Source organism: Oncorhynchus gorbuscha, linkage group LG11 (assembly GCF_021184085.1).
Source record: "Oncorhynchus gorbuscha isolate QuinsamMale2020 ecotype Even-year linkage group LG11, OgorEven_v1.0, whole genome shotgun sequence".
Lineage (NCBI taxonomy): Eukaryota > Metazoa > Chordata > Actinopteri > Salmoniformes > Salmonidae > Oncorhynchus > Oncorhynchus gorbuscha.
In genome coordinates this window covers 69,462,301-69,475,997 of record NC_060183.1, presented here as the reverse complement: position 1 = coordinate 69,475,997, position 13,697 = coordinate 69,462,301, and the positions used below count along the sequence as shown (strand labels likewise).

Genomic DNA, 13,697 nt, shown 5'->3' with positions numbered 1-13,697 from the left:
ACTCGATCCCTCCGATGTCAACAATTACAGACCAGTATCCCTTCTTTCTTTTCTCTCCAAAACTCTTGAACGTGCCGTCCTTGGCCAGCTCTCCCGCTATCTCTCTCTGAATGACCTTCTTGATCCAAATCAGTCAGGTTTCAAGACTAGTCATTCAACTGAGACTGCTCTCCTCTGTATCACGGAGGCGCTCCGCACTGCTAAAGCTAACTCTCTCTCCTCTGCTCTCATCCTTCTAGATCTATCGGCTGCCTTCGATACTGTGAACCATCAGATCCTCCTCTCCACCCTCTCCGAGTTGGGCATCTCCGGCGCGGCCCACGCTTGGATTGCGTCCTACCTGACAGGTCGCTCCTACCAGGTGGCGTGGCGAGAATCTGTCTCCTCACCACGCGCTCTCACCACTGGTGTCCCCCAGGGCTCTGTTCTTGGCCCTCTCCTATTCTCGCTATACACCAAGTCACTTGGCTCTGTCATAACCTCACATGGTCTCTCTTATCCACGGTCGACAACTCCATTGTGTCCTCCTCCCAGAGCGCCAAGAACCTTGGCGTGATCCTGGACAACACCCTGTCGTTCTCAACTAACATCAAGGCGGTGGCCCGTTCCTGTAGGTTCATGCTCTACAACATCCGCAGAGTACGACCCTGCCTCACACAGGAAGCGGCGCAGGTCCTAATCCAGGCACTTGTCATCTCCCGTCTGGATTACTGCAACTCGCTGTTGGCTGGGCTCCTGCCTGTGCCATTAAACCCTTCAACTCATCCAGAACGCCGCAGCCCGTCTGGTGTTCAACCTTCCCAAGTTCTCTCACGTCACCCCGCTCCTCCGTTCTCTCCACTGGCTTCCAGTTGAAGTCGATCCGCTACAAGACCATGGTGCTTGCCACGGAGCTGTGAGAGGGAACGGCACCTCAGTACCTCCAGGCTCTGATCAGGCCCTACACCCAAACAAGGGCACTGCGTTCATCCACCTCTGGCCTGCTCGCTCCCTACCACTGAGGAAGTACAGCTCCCGCTCAGCCCAGTCAAAACTGTTCGCTGCCCTGGCCCCCAATGGTGGAACAAACTCCCTCACGACGCCAGGACAGCGGAGTCAATCACCACCTTCCGGAGACACCTGAAACCCCACTTTAAGGAATACCTAGGATAGGTTGGTAATCCTCTCACCCCACCCCCTAAGTTTTAGATGCACTATTGTTAAGTGACTGTCCCACTGGATGTCATAAGGTGAATGCACCAATTTGTAAGTCGCTCTGGATAAGAGCGTCTGCTAAATGACTTAAATGTAAATGTAAATGTACATACCGGGTCAGATCCAGGGTCAGTAGCGACATACTGGGTCAGATCCAGGGTCAGTAGCTAAAATAGAGGGTCAGATCCAGGGTCAGTAGCGACATACTGAGTCAGATCCAGGGTCAGTAGCGACATACCGTGTCAGATCCAGGGTCAGTAGCTACATACTGGGTCAGATCCAGGGTCAGTAGCTACATACCGTGTCAGATCCAGGGTCAGTAGCTACATACCGTGTCAGATCCAGGGTCAGTAGCTACATACTGGGTCAGATCCAGGGTCAGTAGCTACATACGGGGTCAGATCCAGGGTCAGTAGCTACATACTGGGTCAGATCCAGGGTCAGTAGCTACATACTGGGTCAGATCCAGGGTCAGTAGCTACATACCGTGTCAGATCCAGGGTCTGTAGCTACATACCGTGTCAGATCCAGGGTCAGTAGCGACATACCGGGTCAGATCCAGGGTCAGTAGCTACATACGGGGTCAGATCCAGGGTCAGTAGCTACATACTGGGTCAGATCCAGGGTCAGTAGCTATAATAGAGGGTCAGGTCCAGGGTCAGTAGCGACATACTGGGTCAGATCCAGGGTCAGTAGCTACATACTGGGTCAGATCCAGGGTCAGTAGCTACATACTGGGTCAGATCCAGGGTCAGTAGCTATAATAGAGTGTCAGATCCGGGGTCATGAGCTATATACTGGGTCAGATCCAGGGTCAGTAGCTGCATACTGGGTCAGATCCAGGGTCAGTAGCTACATACTGGGTCAGATCCAGGGTCAGTAGCTATAATAGAGTGTCAGATCCGGGGTCATGAGCTATATACTGGGTCAGATCCAGGGTCAGTAGCTACATACTGGGTCAGATCCAGGGTCAGTAGCTATAATAGAGTGTCAGATCCGGGGTCATGAGCTATATACTGGGTCAGATCCAGGGTCAGTAGCTGCATACGGGGTCAGATCCAGGGTCAGTAGCTACATACGGGGTCAGATCCAGGGTCAGTAGCTACATACTGGGTCATATCCAGGGTCAGTAGCTACATACCGGGTCAGATCCAGGGTCAGTAGCTACATACTGGGTCAGATCCAGGGTCAGAAGCTACATACTGGGTCAGATCCAGGGTCAGTAGCTGCATACGGGGTCAGATCCAGGGTCAGTAGCGACATACGGGGTCAGATCCAGGGTAGGTAGCTACATACTGGGTCAGATCCAGGGTCAGTAGCTACATACTGGGTCAGATCCAGGGTCAGTAGCTACATACTGGGTCAGATCCAATCCTCTCTCTCTTCAACCCATTCTGTCTCCTCTCCTTCCTTTACCTTTCCACCTGACTCTAGTCACGTCTTCTCTACTCTCCTTCTCCCCTTCCTTGTTCCCCTCTTCTCCCTTTCTCCCCTTCCCCTCAGTCTCTCCTTACATAGGAGGGATCAATTAGTGAAGGGCAGGCCTGTTCCCCAGCGAGCTTCACATGAAGTCATCTGACACACCCACCCATATACATTGTGCTCAAGTGCTGTACACTTAAAGAGCTAAAGCCAATAGCCTGAGTCACACCACAGGAATCAAACTGTTGACCTTAATCCAGTCTGTGTGTGTTTAAAGCTGTGAGTGAGCTGTCTAGCTGGAAGATGAGGATAGATATTACATTGCTGTTGAAGTTTTTACATGTTGGACTACGTGTGTGCATGTACTGTGTACCTGCAGAATGAGTATGAAGAAGTCGACAGGTTTGCCTCTCTGGTAGATGTAGTGCAGAGCAGAGCGCTTGTCGCTGTCGTTGAACTTGATCTCCTGGATGACGTCAGGGTGCCTCAGAATCCTCAGTAATACCTTCTCAGTGACCTGACTGGGACTGAACAGACTCACCTCTGTTGGGGAGAGACACAGACCCAGAAATCACTTACAGATTGTACCATCAATTCAGACAAATCAGTCACACTAAGTAGAACTGTAGAACACAAGAACAGGATGCAGTTACAGACTGTAAGACTTGTTACGAGGATGTATGACCCATTTAGGATGTCTAATCATCTCAACATCATCCTGACTAAACACCAACAATTCTGTTGATATATAGAGATGATTTAAAAAAATGACATTATAAAGTCTCAAATGCTTATAACAAGTTAACGCGTAATACCTTCAGGCTTTAAGTCAAGTGTAACCGACAAATCTCCACTGAAATGCCATGACATCTGGTTGACCTGTGTTAAGTTCTTATCTATAATACCATGGTAATATACTAAAAGTGTTTACTACTAGCTACTTCCTGTCAGGTGATAGTCAACTCACCTGTAGCCAGGAAGCGATGAGCAGCCAGCATCAGTTGAGGAGAGATCTTCACCCTGCACTCGTTCTCTGTGTGCTTAAAGGCAGAGAAGTCACGCATTCTCTTGTTAGGGTCCACCTTCTTTCTGTTCCTATTGTCAGCTGGAGAGTAGAGAAAGAGGAGAGAGAAGAGAGAGAGTAGAGAGAAGAGAAAGAGGAGAGAGAAGAGAGTAGAGAGTAGAGAAAGAGGAGAGAGAGTAGAGAGTAGAGAGAGAAAGAGGATAGAGGAGAGAGTAGAGAAAGAGGAGAGAAGAGAGAGAGTAGAGAGTAGAGAAAGAGGAGAGAGAAGAGAGAGAGTAGAGAAAGAGGAGAGAGAAGAGAGAGTAGAGAGTAGAGAAAGAGGAGAGCGGAGAGAGTAGAGAAAGAGGAGAGAGAAGAGAGAGTAGAGAGTAGAGAAAGAGGAGAGAGGAGAGAGTAGAGAAAGAGGAGAGAGAAGAGAGTAGAGAAAGAGGAGAGAAGAGAGAGAGTAGAGAGAAGAGAAAGAGGATAGAGAGAAGAGAAAGAGGATAGAGAAGAGAGAGTAGAGAGTAAAGAGAGAAAGAGGATAGAGGAGAGAGAGAGTAGAGAGTAGAGAGAGAAAGAGGATAGAGGAGAGAGTAGAGAAAGAGAAGAGAGAGAGTAGAGAGTAGAGAGTAGAGAAAGAGGAGAGAGAAGAGAGAGAGTAGAGAAAGAGAAAGAGGAGAGAGAAGAGAGAGAGTAGAGAAAGAGGAGAGAGAAAAGAGAGTAGAGAGTAGAGAAAGAGGAGAGAGAAGAGAGAGTAGAGAGTAGAGAAAGAGGAGAGAGGAGAGAGTAGAGAAAGAGGAGAGAGGAGAGAGAGTAGAGAAAGAAGAGAGAGAGAGTAGAGAAAGAGGAGAGAGAAGAGAGAGAGTAGAGAAAGAGGAGAGTAGAGAGTAGAGAAAGAGGAGAGAGGAGAGAGAAGAGAGAGTAGAGAGTAGAGAAAGAGGAGATTAGAGAGTAGAGAAAGAGGAGAGAGGAGAGAGTAGAGAAAGAGGAGAGAGGAGAGAGAGTAGAGAGAAGAGAGAGAGTAGAGAAAGAGGAGAGAGAGTAGAGAGTAGAGAAAGAGGAGAGAGGAGAGAGAGTAGAGAAAGAGGAGAGAGAAAAGAGAGAGTAGAGAGTAGAGAAAGAGGAGAGAGGAGAGAGTAGAGAAAGAGGAGAGAGGAGAGAGAGAGTAGAGAGTAGAGAAAGAGGAGAGAGAAGAGAGAGAGTAGAGAAGGAGAGTAGAGAAAGAGGAGAGAGAAGAGAGAGAGTAGAGAAGGAGAGTAGAGAAAGAGGAGAGAGAAGAGAGAGAGTAGAGAAGGAGAGTAGAGAGAGAGTAGAGAGTAGAGAAAGAGGAGAGAGAAGAGAGAGAGAGTAGAGAGTAGAGAAAGAGGAGAGAGGAGAGTAGAGAAAGAGGAGAGAGGAGAGAGTAGAGAGAGTAGAGAAAGAGGAGAGAGAAGAGAGAGAGTAGAGAAAGAGGAGAGAGGAGAGAGTAGAGAGTAGAGAAAGAGGAGAGAGGAGAGAGGAGAGAGTAGAGAGTAGAGAGTAGAGAAAGAGGAGAGAGGAGAGAGTAGAGAAAGAGGAGAGAGGAGAGAGAGTAGAGAGTAGAGAAAGAGGAGAGAGAAGAGAGAGAGTAGAGAGTAGAGAAAGAGGACAGAGAAGATAGAGAGTAGAGAAGGAGAGAGAAGAGAGAGAGTAGAGAGTAGAGAAAGAGGAGAGAGAAGAGAGAGAGTAGAGAGTAGAGAAAGAGAGAGAAGAGAGAGTAGAGATAGGAGAGAGAAGAGAGAGAGTAGAGAGAGAAAGAGGATAGAGAAGAGAGAGAGAAGAGAAAGAGGAGAGAGGAGAGAGTAGAGAAAGAGGATAGAGAAGAGAAAGAGGATAGAGAAGAGAGAGAGTAGAGAAAAGGATAGAGAAGAGAGAGAGTAGAGAAAGAGGATAGAGGAGAGAGAGTAGAGAAAGAGGATAGAGGAGAGAGAGTAGAGAAAGAGGATAGAGGAGAGTAGAGAGTAGAGAAAGAGGAGAGTTGAGAGAGTAGAGAGTAGAGAAAGAGGAGAGAGAAGAGAGGGAGTAGAGAGTAGAGAAAGAGGATAGAAGAGAAAGAGGATAGAGAAGAGAGAGAGTAGAGAGCAGAGAAAGAGGATAGAGTAGAGAAAGAGGATAGATAAGAGAGAGAGTAGAGAGTAGAGAAAGAGGAGAGAGAAGAGAGAGAGTAGAGAAAGAGGAGAGAGAAGAGAGAGAGTAGAGAAAGAGGATAGAGAAGAGAGAGAGTAGAGAAAGAGGAGAGAGAGTAGAGAAAGAGGATAGAGAAGAGAGCGAGTTGAGAGTAGAGAGTAGAGAAAGAGGAGAGAGGAGAGAGTAGAGAAAGAGGAGAGAGGAGAGAGTAGAGAAAGAGGAGAGAGGAGAGAGAGTAGAGAGTAGAGAAAGAGGAGAGAGGAGAGTAGAGAGTAGAGAAAGAGGAGAGAGAAGAGTGGGGGTAGAGAGTAGAGAGTAGAGAAAGAGGAGAGAGAAGAGAGAGAGTAGAGAAAGAGAGAGGAGAGTAGAGAGTAGAGAAAGAGGAGAGAGAAGAGAGAGAGTAGAGAGTAGAGAAAGAGGATAGAGAAGAGAAAGAGGATAGAGAAGAGAGGAGAGACAGTAGAGAGAAGAGAGAGAGTAGAGAAAGAGAGAGAAGAGAAAGAGGATAGAGAAGAGAGGAGAGAGAGTAGAGAGAAGAGAGAGTAGAGAAAGAGAGAGAAGAGAGAGAGTAGAGAGAGAGTAGAGAGTAGAGAAAGAGGAGAGAGAAGAGAAAGAGGATAGAGAAGAGAGAGAGTAGAGAAATAGGAGAGAGGAGAGAGTAGAGAAAGAGGATAGAGAAGAGAGTAGAGAAAGAGGAGAGAGGAGAGAGTAGAGAAAGAGGAGAGAGGAGAGAGAGTAGAGAGTAGAGAAAGAGGAGAGAGAAGAGAGAGAGTAGAGAGTAGAGAAAGAGGAGAGAGAAGAGAGAGAGTAGAGAAGGAGAGTAGAGAGAGAGTAGAGAGTAGAGAAAGAGGAGAGAGAAGAGAGAGAGAGTAGAGAGAGAGTAGAGAGTAGAGAAAGAGGAGAGAGTAGAGTAGAGAAAGAGGAGAGAGAAGAGAGAGAGTAGAGAAAGAGGAGAGAGAAGAGAGAGAGTAGAGAAAGAGGAGAGAGGAGAGAGTAGAGAGTAGAGAAAGAGGAGAGAGAAGAGAGAGAGTAGAGAGTAGAGAAGGAGAGAGAAGAGAGAGAGTAGAGAAAGAGGAGAGAGAAGAGAGAGAGTAGAGAGTAGAGAAAGAGAGAGAAGAGAGAGTAGAGATAGGAGAGAGAAGAGAGAGAGTAGAGAGAGAGAAAGAGGATAGAGAAGAGAGAGAGTAGAGAAAGAGGAGAGAGGAGAGAGGAGAGAGTAGAGAAAGAGGATAGAGAAGAGAAAGAGGATAGAGAAGAGAGAGAGTAGAGAAAAGGATAGAGAAGAGAGAGAGTAGAGAAAGAGGATAGAGGAGAGAGAGTAGAGAAAGAGGATAGAGGAGAGAGAGTAGAGAAAGAGGATAGAGGAGAGTAGAGAGTAGAGAAAGAGGAGAGTTGAGAGAGTAGAGAGTAGAGAAAGAGGAGAGAGAAGAGAGGGAGTAGAGAGTAGAGAAAGAGGATAGAAGAGAAAGAGGATAGAGAAGAGAGAGAGTAGAGAGCAGAGAAAGAGGATAGAGTAGAGAAAGAGGATAGATAAGAGAGAGAGTAGAGAGTAGAGAAAGAGGAGAGAGAAGAGAGAGAGTAGAGAAAGAGGAGAGAGAAGAGAGAGAGTAGAGAAAGAGGATAGAAGAGAGAGAGTAGAGAAAGAGGAGAGAGAGTAGAGAAAGAGGATAGAGAAGAGAGCGAGTTGAGAGTAGAGAAAGAGGAGAGAGAAGAGAGTAGAGAAAGAGGAGAGAGAAGAGAGTAGAGAAAGAGGAGAGAGGAGAGAGTAGAGAAAGAGGAGAGAGGAGAGAGAGTAGAGAGTAGAGAAAGAGGAGAGAGGAGAGTAGAGAGTAGAGAAAGAGGAGAGAGAAGAGAGAGAGTAGAGAGTAGAGAGTAGAGAAAGAGGAGAGAGAAGAGAGAGAGTAGAGAAAGAGGAGAGAGGAGAGAAAGAGGATAGAGAAGAGAGGAGAGAGAGTAGAGAGAAGAGAGAGAGTAGAGAAAGAGAGAGAAGAGAAAGAGGATAGAGAAGAGAGGAGAGAGAGTAGAGAGAAGAGAGAGAGTAGAGAAAGAGAGAGAAGAGAGAGAGTAGAGAGAGAGTAGAGAGTAGAGAAAGAGGAGAGAGAAGAGAAAGAGGATAGAGAAGAGAGAGAGTAGAGAAATAGGAGAGAGGAGAGAGTAGAGAAAGAGGATAGAGAAGAGAGTAGAGAAAGAGGATAGAGAAGAGAAAGAGGATAGAGAAGAGAAAGAGTAGAGAAAAGGATAGAGAAGAGAGAGTAGAGAAAGAGGATAGAGGAGAGAGAGTAGAGAAAGAGGATAGAGGAGAGTAGAGAGTAGAGAAAGAGGAGAGAGAAGAGAGAGTAGAGATAGGAGAGAGAAGAGAGAGAGTAGAGAGAGAGAAAGAGGATAGAGAAGAGAGAGAGTAGAGAAAGAGGAGAGAGGAGAGAGGAGAGAGTAGAGAAAGAGGATAGAGAAGAGAAAGAGGATAGAGGAGAGAGAGTAGAGAAAGAGGATAGAGGAGAGAGAGTAGAGAAAGAGGATAGAGGAGAGTAGAGAGTAGAGAAAGAGGAGAGTTGAGAGAGAGAGTAGAGAGTAGAGAAAGAGGAGAGAGAAGAGAGGGAGTAGAGAGTAGAGAAAGAGGATAGAGAAGAGAAAGAGGATAGAGAAGAGAGAGAGTAGAGCAGAGAAAGAGGATAGAGTAGAGAAAGAGGATAGATAAGAGAGAGAGTAGAGAAAGAGGATAGAGGAGAGAGTAGAGAGTAGAGAAAGAGGATAGAGAAGAGAGAGAGTAGAGAAAGGGGATAGAGGAGAGAGTAGAGAGTAGAGAAAGAGGATAGAGAAGAGAGAGAGTAGAGAAAGGGGATAGAGGAGAGAGAGTAGAGAAAGGGGATAGAGGAGAGAGAGTAGAGAAAGAGGATAGAGAAGAGAAAGAGGATAGAGGAGAGAGAGTAGAGAAAGAGGATAGAGAAGAGAGAGAGTAGAGAAAGAGGATAGAGAAGAGAGAGAGTAGAGAAAGAGGATAGAGGAGAGAGAAAGAGGTTAGAGGAGAGTAGAGAGTAGAGAAAGAGGAGAGTTGAGAGAGAGAGTAGAGAGTAGAGAAAGAGGAGAGAGAAGAGAGGGAGTAGAGAGTAGAGAAAGAGGATAGAGAAGAGAGAGAGTAGAGAGTAGAGAGAGGATAGAGGAGAGAGTAGAGAAAGAGGATAGAGAAGAGAGAGAGTAGAGAGTAGAGAAAGAGGAGAATGAAGAGAGAGTAGAGAGTAGAGAAAGAGGAGAGAGAAGAGAGAGAGTAGAGAGTATAGAAAGAGGAGAGAGAAGAGATAGAGTAGAGAGTAGAGAAAGAGCATGGAGAAGAGAGAGAGTAGAGAGAGAGAGAAAGAGGATAGAGAAGAGAGAGAGTAGAGAGTAGAGAGAGTAAAAGAGTAGAGAGAGAGAAGAGTAGAGAAAGAGGATAGAGAAGAGAGAGAGTAGAGAAAGAGGATAGAGGAGAGAGTAGAGAAAGAGGATAGAGAAGAGAGAGAGTAGAGAGTAGAGAGAGTAAAAGAGTAGAGAGAGAGAAGAGTAGAGAAAGAGGATAGAGAAGAGAGAGTAGAGTAGAGAAAGAGGATAGAGTAGAGAGTAGAGAGAGAGAAAAAGAGTAGCGAGAGAGAGAAAGAGTAGAGAGAGAAAAAGAGTAGAGAGAGAGAAAAAGAGTAGAGAGAGAAAAAGAGTAGAGAGAGAAAAAGAGTAGAGAGAGAGAGAAAGAGTAGAGAGAGAGAGAAAGAGTAGAGAGAGAGAGAAAGAGTAGAGAGAGAGAAAAATAGTAGAGAGAGAAAAAGAGTAGAGAGAGAAAAAAAGAGTAGAGAGAGATAAAGAGTAGACAGAGAAAAAGAGTAGAGAGAGAAAAAAAGAGTAGAGAGAGATAAAGAGTAGAGAGAGAAAAAAAGAGTAGAGAGAGATAAAGAGTAGAGAGAGATAAAGAGTAGAGAGAGAAAAAAAGAGTAGAGAGAGAAAAAAAGAGTAGAGAGAGATAAAGAGTAGAGAGAAAAAGAGTAGAGAGAGAGAGAAAGAGTAGAGAGAGAGAGAAAGAGTAGAGAGAGAGAAAAAGAGTAGAGAGAGAGAAAAAGAGTAGAGAGAGAAAAAGAGTAGAGAGAGATAAAGAGTAGAAAGAAAGTAGAGAGAGGAGAGAAAGAGTAGAGAGAGAGAGAAAGAGTAAAGAGAGAGAGAAAGAGTAGAGAGAGAGAAAAAGAGTAGAGAGAAAAAAAGAGTAGAGAGAGATAAAGAGTAGAAAGAAAGTAGAGAGAGGAGAGAAAGAGTAGAGAGAGAGAGAAAGAGTAAAGAGAGAGAGAAAGAGTAGAGAGAGAGAAAAAGAGTAGAGAGAAAAAAAGAGTAGAGAGAGATAAAGAGTAGAAAGAAAGTAGAGAGAGGAGAGAAAGAGTAGAGTGAGATAAAAAGTAGAGAGTAGAGGGAGAGAGAGAAAGAATAAAGAGAGAGTAGAGAGAAAGAATAGAGAGAGTAGAGAAAGAGTAGAGAGTGAGAAAGTAGAGTTTTCCAGTAATAATGAAAATACAGAAAAGATCATTACAATGTTGGCTACATCTAAATTCAAGTCCAAATTCGAGTCTGCAATTTAAAGCACTTCAAGCCCAAGAGCTGAGCCCAGGAACGAGCCCTGTCAGTCAGCTGGTGTTGGACCTAACCAACTAAGCAGACACCAGCACTGCTTCAAAAGAAAGAATTCCAATAAGCAAAATCATGAACCAATCAAAAGGAATCATATTTACAATACTGGAAAAACGAAACAAAATCCCAAAGCCGACTAAATTGCTATCTGACCCTAAACAGAGATTATGAATTGGCTGATTATCTCTACTCTGTCAGAGATACGAAGCAGAGACAGATCCTTACCAAGTACAGGCTGAGTGACCACCGATTGGCAATAGAAACCGGCAGACATAAAAAGACATGGCTACCCAAAGAGGAGCGTGTATGTGGTCACTGCATGACAGGGGAGGTAGAGACAGAGATGCACTTTCTCCTTTACTGTGATAAATATTCCTCACGAAGAGATTCATTATTCACAGAAATTACTACATATATTCCACATTTTTACAAATTGAACCCAGAGGAAAAACTAAGAATACTCATGGGCGAAGGAGCAATGGCTCCTCTTGCAGCCAAATATGTATTTTCCTGCCATAGCCTGATGGACACTGAATAATAACATCTGCATAGTAAGCAGTAACTTATTTATTATTACTATTATTGTTATTACTATAATTATTAATGTTTATCATTCCAAATATGGGTGGTAATGGTAGTGATAACAGTTTAGTGATGGTAGTAGTAGTCGGAGTAATGATGATTGTAGTTGTAGTATTGATATAAAGAAGAAGATGACCGTTATTTAGTTATAAATTAGTTATAGTTTCATTTTCCATAATTTGATTTTATATTTATTACATTTCTACTTTTGACTGTTACCATTTTATTGTTATTATGTTTGTATTTAATTTTATATTATTATTTGCTATCATTTATAATTTTGTTACAATGTATATTGTATACATTGTTGCTTTGGCAATATTGACACAATGCTTTTTCATGCCAATAAAGCAGCTTGAATTTGAAAGAGTAGAGAGAGAGAAAGAGTAGAGAGAGAGAGAGTAGAGAGAGAGAAAAAGTAGAGAGAGAGAAAGAGTAGAGTAGAGAGAGAGAAAGAGTAGAGTAGAGAGAGAGAGAAAGAGTAGAGAGAAAGAGTAGAGAGAGAGAGAAAGAGTAGAGAGAGAGAGAAAGAGTAGAGTAGAGAGAGAGAGAAAGAGTAGAGAGAGAGAAAGAGTAGAGAGAGAGAAAGAGTAGAGAGAGAGAGAGAAAGAGTAGAGTAGAGAGAGAAAGAGTAGAGTAGAGAGAGAAAGAGTAGAGAGAGAGAGAAAGAGTAGAGTGGAGAGAGAGAGAGTAGAGAGAGAAAGAGTAGAGAGAGAAAGAGTAGAGTAGAGAGAGAGAGTAGAGAGAGAGAGAAAGAGTAGAGTGGAGAGAGAGAGAGTAGAGAGAGAAAGAGTAGAGAGAGTAGAGAGAGAAAGAGTAGAGTAGAGAGAGAGAGTAGAGAGAAAACTGTATATATAGATATGTATTATATGACATATGTAATGTCTTTATTGATTTGAAATTTCTGTATGTGTAATGTTTACTGTTAATTTTTATATTTTATTTCACTTTTGTATAGTATCTACCTCACTTGCTTTGGCAATGTTAACACATGTTTCCCATGCCAATAAAGCCCCTTGAATTGAATTGAATTGAGAGAAAGAGGAAAGAGAGAAAGAGTAGAGAAAGAAAGAGGATAGAAAGAAATAGGAGAGAGGAGAGAAAGAAAGTAGAGAGAGAGAAAGAGTAGAGATAGAGTAGAGAGAAAGAGTAGAGAGAGAAAGAGTAGAGAGAGAACGAGTAAAGAGAGAACGAGTAGAGAGAGAACGAGTAGAGAGAGAACGAGTAGAGAGAGAACGAGTAGAGAGAGAGAACGAGTAGAGAGAGAGAACGAGTAGAGAGAGAGAACGAGTAGAGAGAGAGAACGAGTAGAGAGAGAGAACGAGTAGAGAGAGAGAACGAGTAGAGAGAGAGAACGAGTAGAGAGAGAACGACTGGAGAGAGAGAACGAGTAGAGAGAGAACGAGTAGAGAGAGAGAACGAGTAGAGAGAGAAAACGAGTAGAGAGAGAGAACAAGAGTAGAGAGAGAGAACAAGAGTAGAGAGAGAGAACAAGTAGAGAGAGAGAACAAGTAGAGAGAGAGAACAAGTAGAGAGAGAGAACAAGTAGAGAGAGAGAACAAGTAGAGAGAGAGAACAAGTAGAGAGAGAACAAGTAGAGAGAGAAAACAAGTAGAGAGGAGAGAAAGAAAGAGAGAGAGAGAGAAGAGAGAGGAAAAAAGATTAGAGAGAGAGTAGAGAGAGAAAGAGTAGAGAGAAAGGAGAGAGGGAAAGTAGAGAGAACAAGTAGAGAAAAAGGAGAGAGAAATAGTAGAGAGAGGAGAGAGAAAGAGTAGAGAGAGGAGAGAAAGGAAGAGTAGAGAAAGAGTAGAGAGAAAGAAAGAAGAAAGAGTAGAGAGAGTAGAGAGAAAGAGTAGAGAGAGAAAGTAGAGAGTAGAGAGAGAGAACGAGTAGAGAGAGAGAATGAGTAGAGAGAACAAGTAGAGAGAGAAAGAGTAGAGAGAGAGAAAGAGTAGAGAGAGAGAAAGAGTAGAGAGAGTAGAGAAAGAGTAGAGAGAGAAAGAGAAAGAAAGAGGAGAGAGAAGAGAGAAAGAGTAGAGAGAGGAGAGAAAGAAAGAGGAGAGAGAGAAGAGAGAAAGAGTAGAGAGAAAGTAGAGAGAAAAAAAGAGTAGAGCGAGAGAAAGAGTAGAGAGAGAGAAAGAGTAGAGAGAGTAGAGAAAGAGTAGAGAGAGAAAGAGAAAGAAAGAGGAGAGAGAAGAGAGAAAGAGTAGAGAGAGGAGAGAAAGAAAGAGGAGAGAGAGAAGAGAGAAAGAGTAGAGAGAAAGTAGAGAGAAAAAAAGAGTAGAGCGAGAGAAAGAGTAGAGCAAAAGAAAGAGTAGAGAGTAGAGAGAACAAGTAGAGAGAGAGAACAAGTAGAGAGAGAGGACAAGTAGAGAGAGAGAACAAGTAGAGAGAGAAAGAGTAGAGAGAGAAAGAGTAGAGAGAGAGAGAAAGAGTAGAGAGAGAGAGAAAGAGTAGAGAGAGAACAAGGAGAGAGGAGAGAAAGAGAGAGAGAGAATAGAGAGAAAGAGTAGAGAGAGAACATAGAGAAAGAAAGAAAGAGTAGAGAGAGAAAGAGTAGAGAGAAAGAGTAGAGATACAAAGAGTAGAGAGAGAAGAGAAAGAAAGTGAGAAAGTAGAGAGAGTAGAGAGAGAGAAAGAGTAGAGAGAGGACAGAAAAAGAGTAGCGAGAAGAGAGAAAGAAAGAGTAGAGAAAGAAAGAGTAGAGAGAGAA

General features: G+C 43.8%; 1 protein-coding gene across 1 annotated transcript in view; it reads right to left on the bottom strand.

The window, feature by feature from the left end:
- The window catches only part of LOC124047714 (metal transporter CNNM4-like), a 63,961-nt gene that overhangs the window by 43,777 nt on the left and 6,487 nt on the right, over positions 1 to 13,697 (bottom strand). The window contains exons 3-4 of the mRNA XM_046368017.1: positions 3,584 to 3,721; positions 2,990 to 3,159 (exon numbers count right to left, since the gene is read on the bottom strand). Coding sequence (XP_046223973.1) covers positions 2,990 to 3,159; positions 3,584 to 3,721 — 308 coding nt within the window. The remainder of the gene's footprint in view (positions 1 to 2,989; positions 3,160 to 3,583; positions 3,722 to 13,697) is intronic.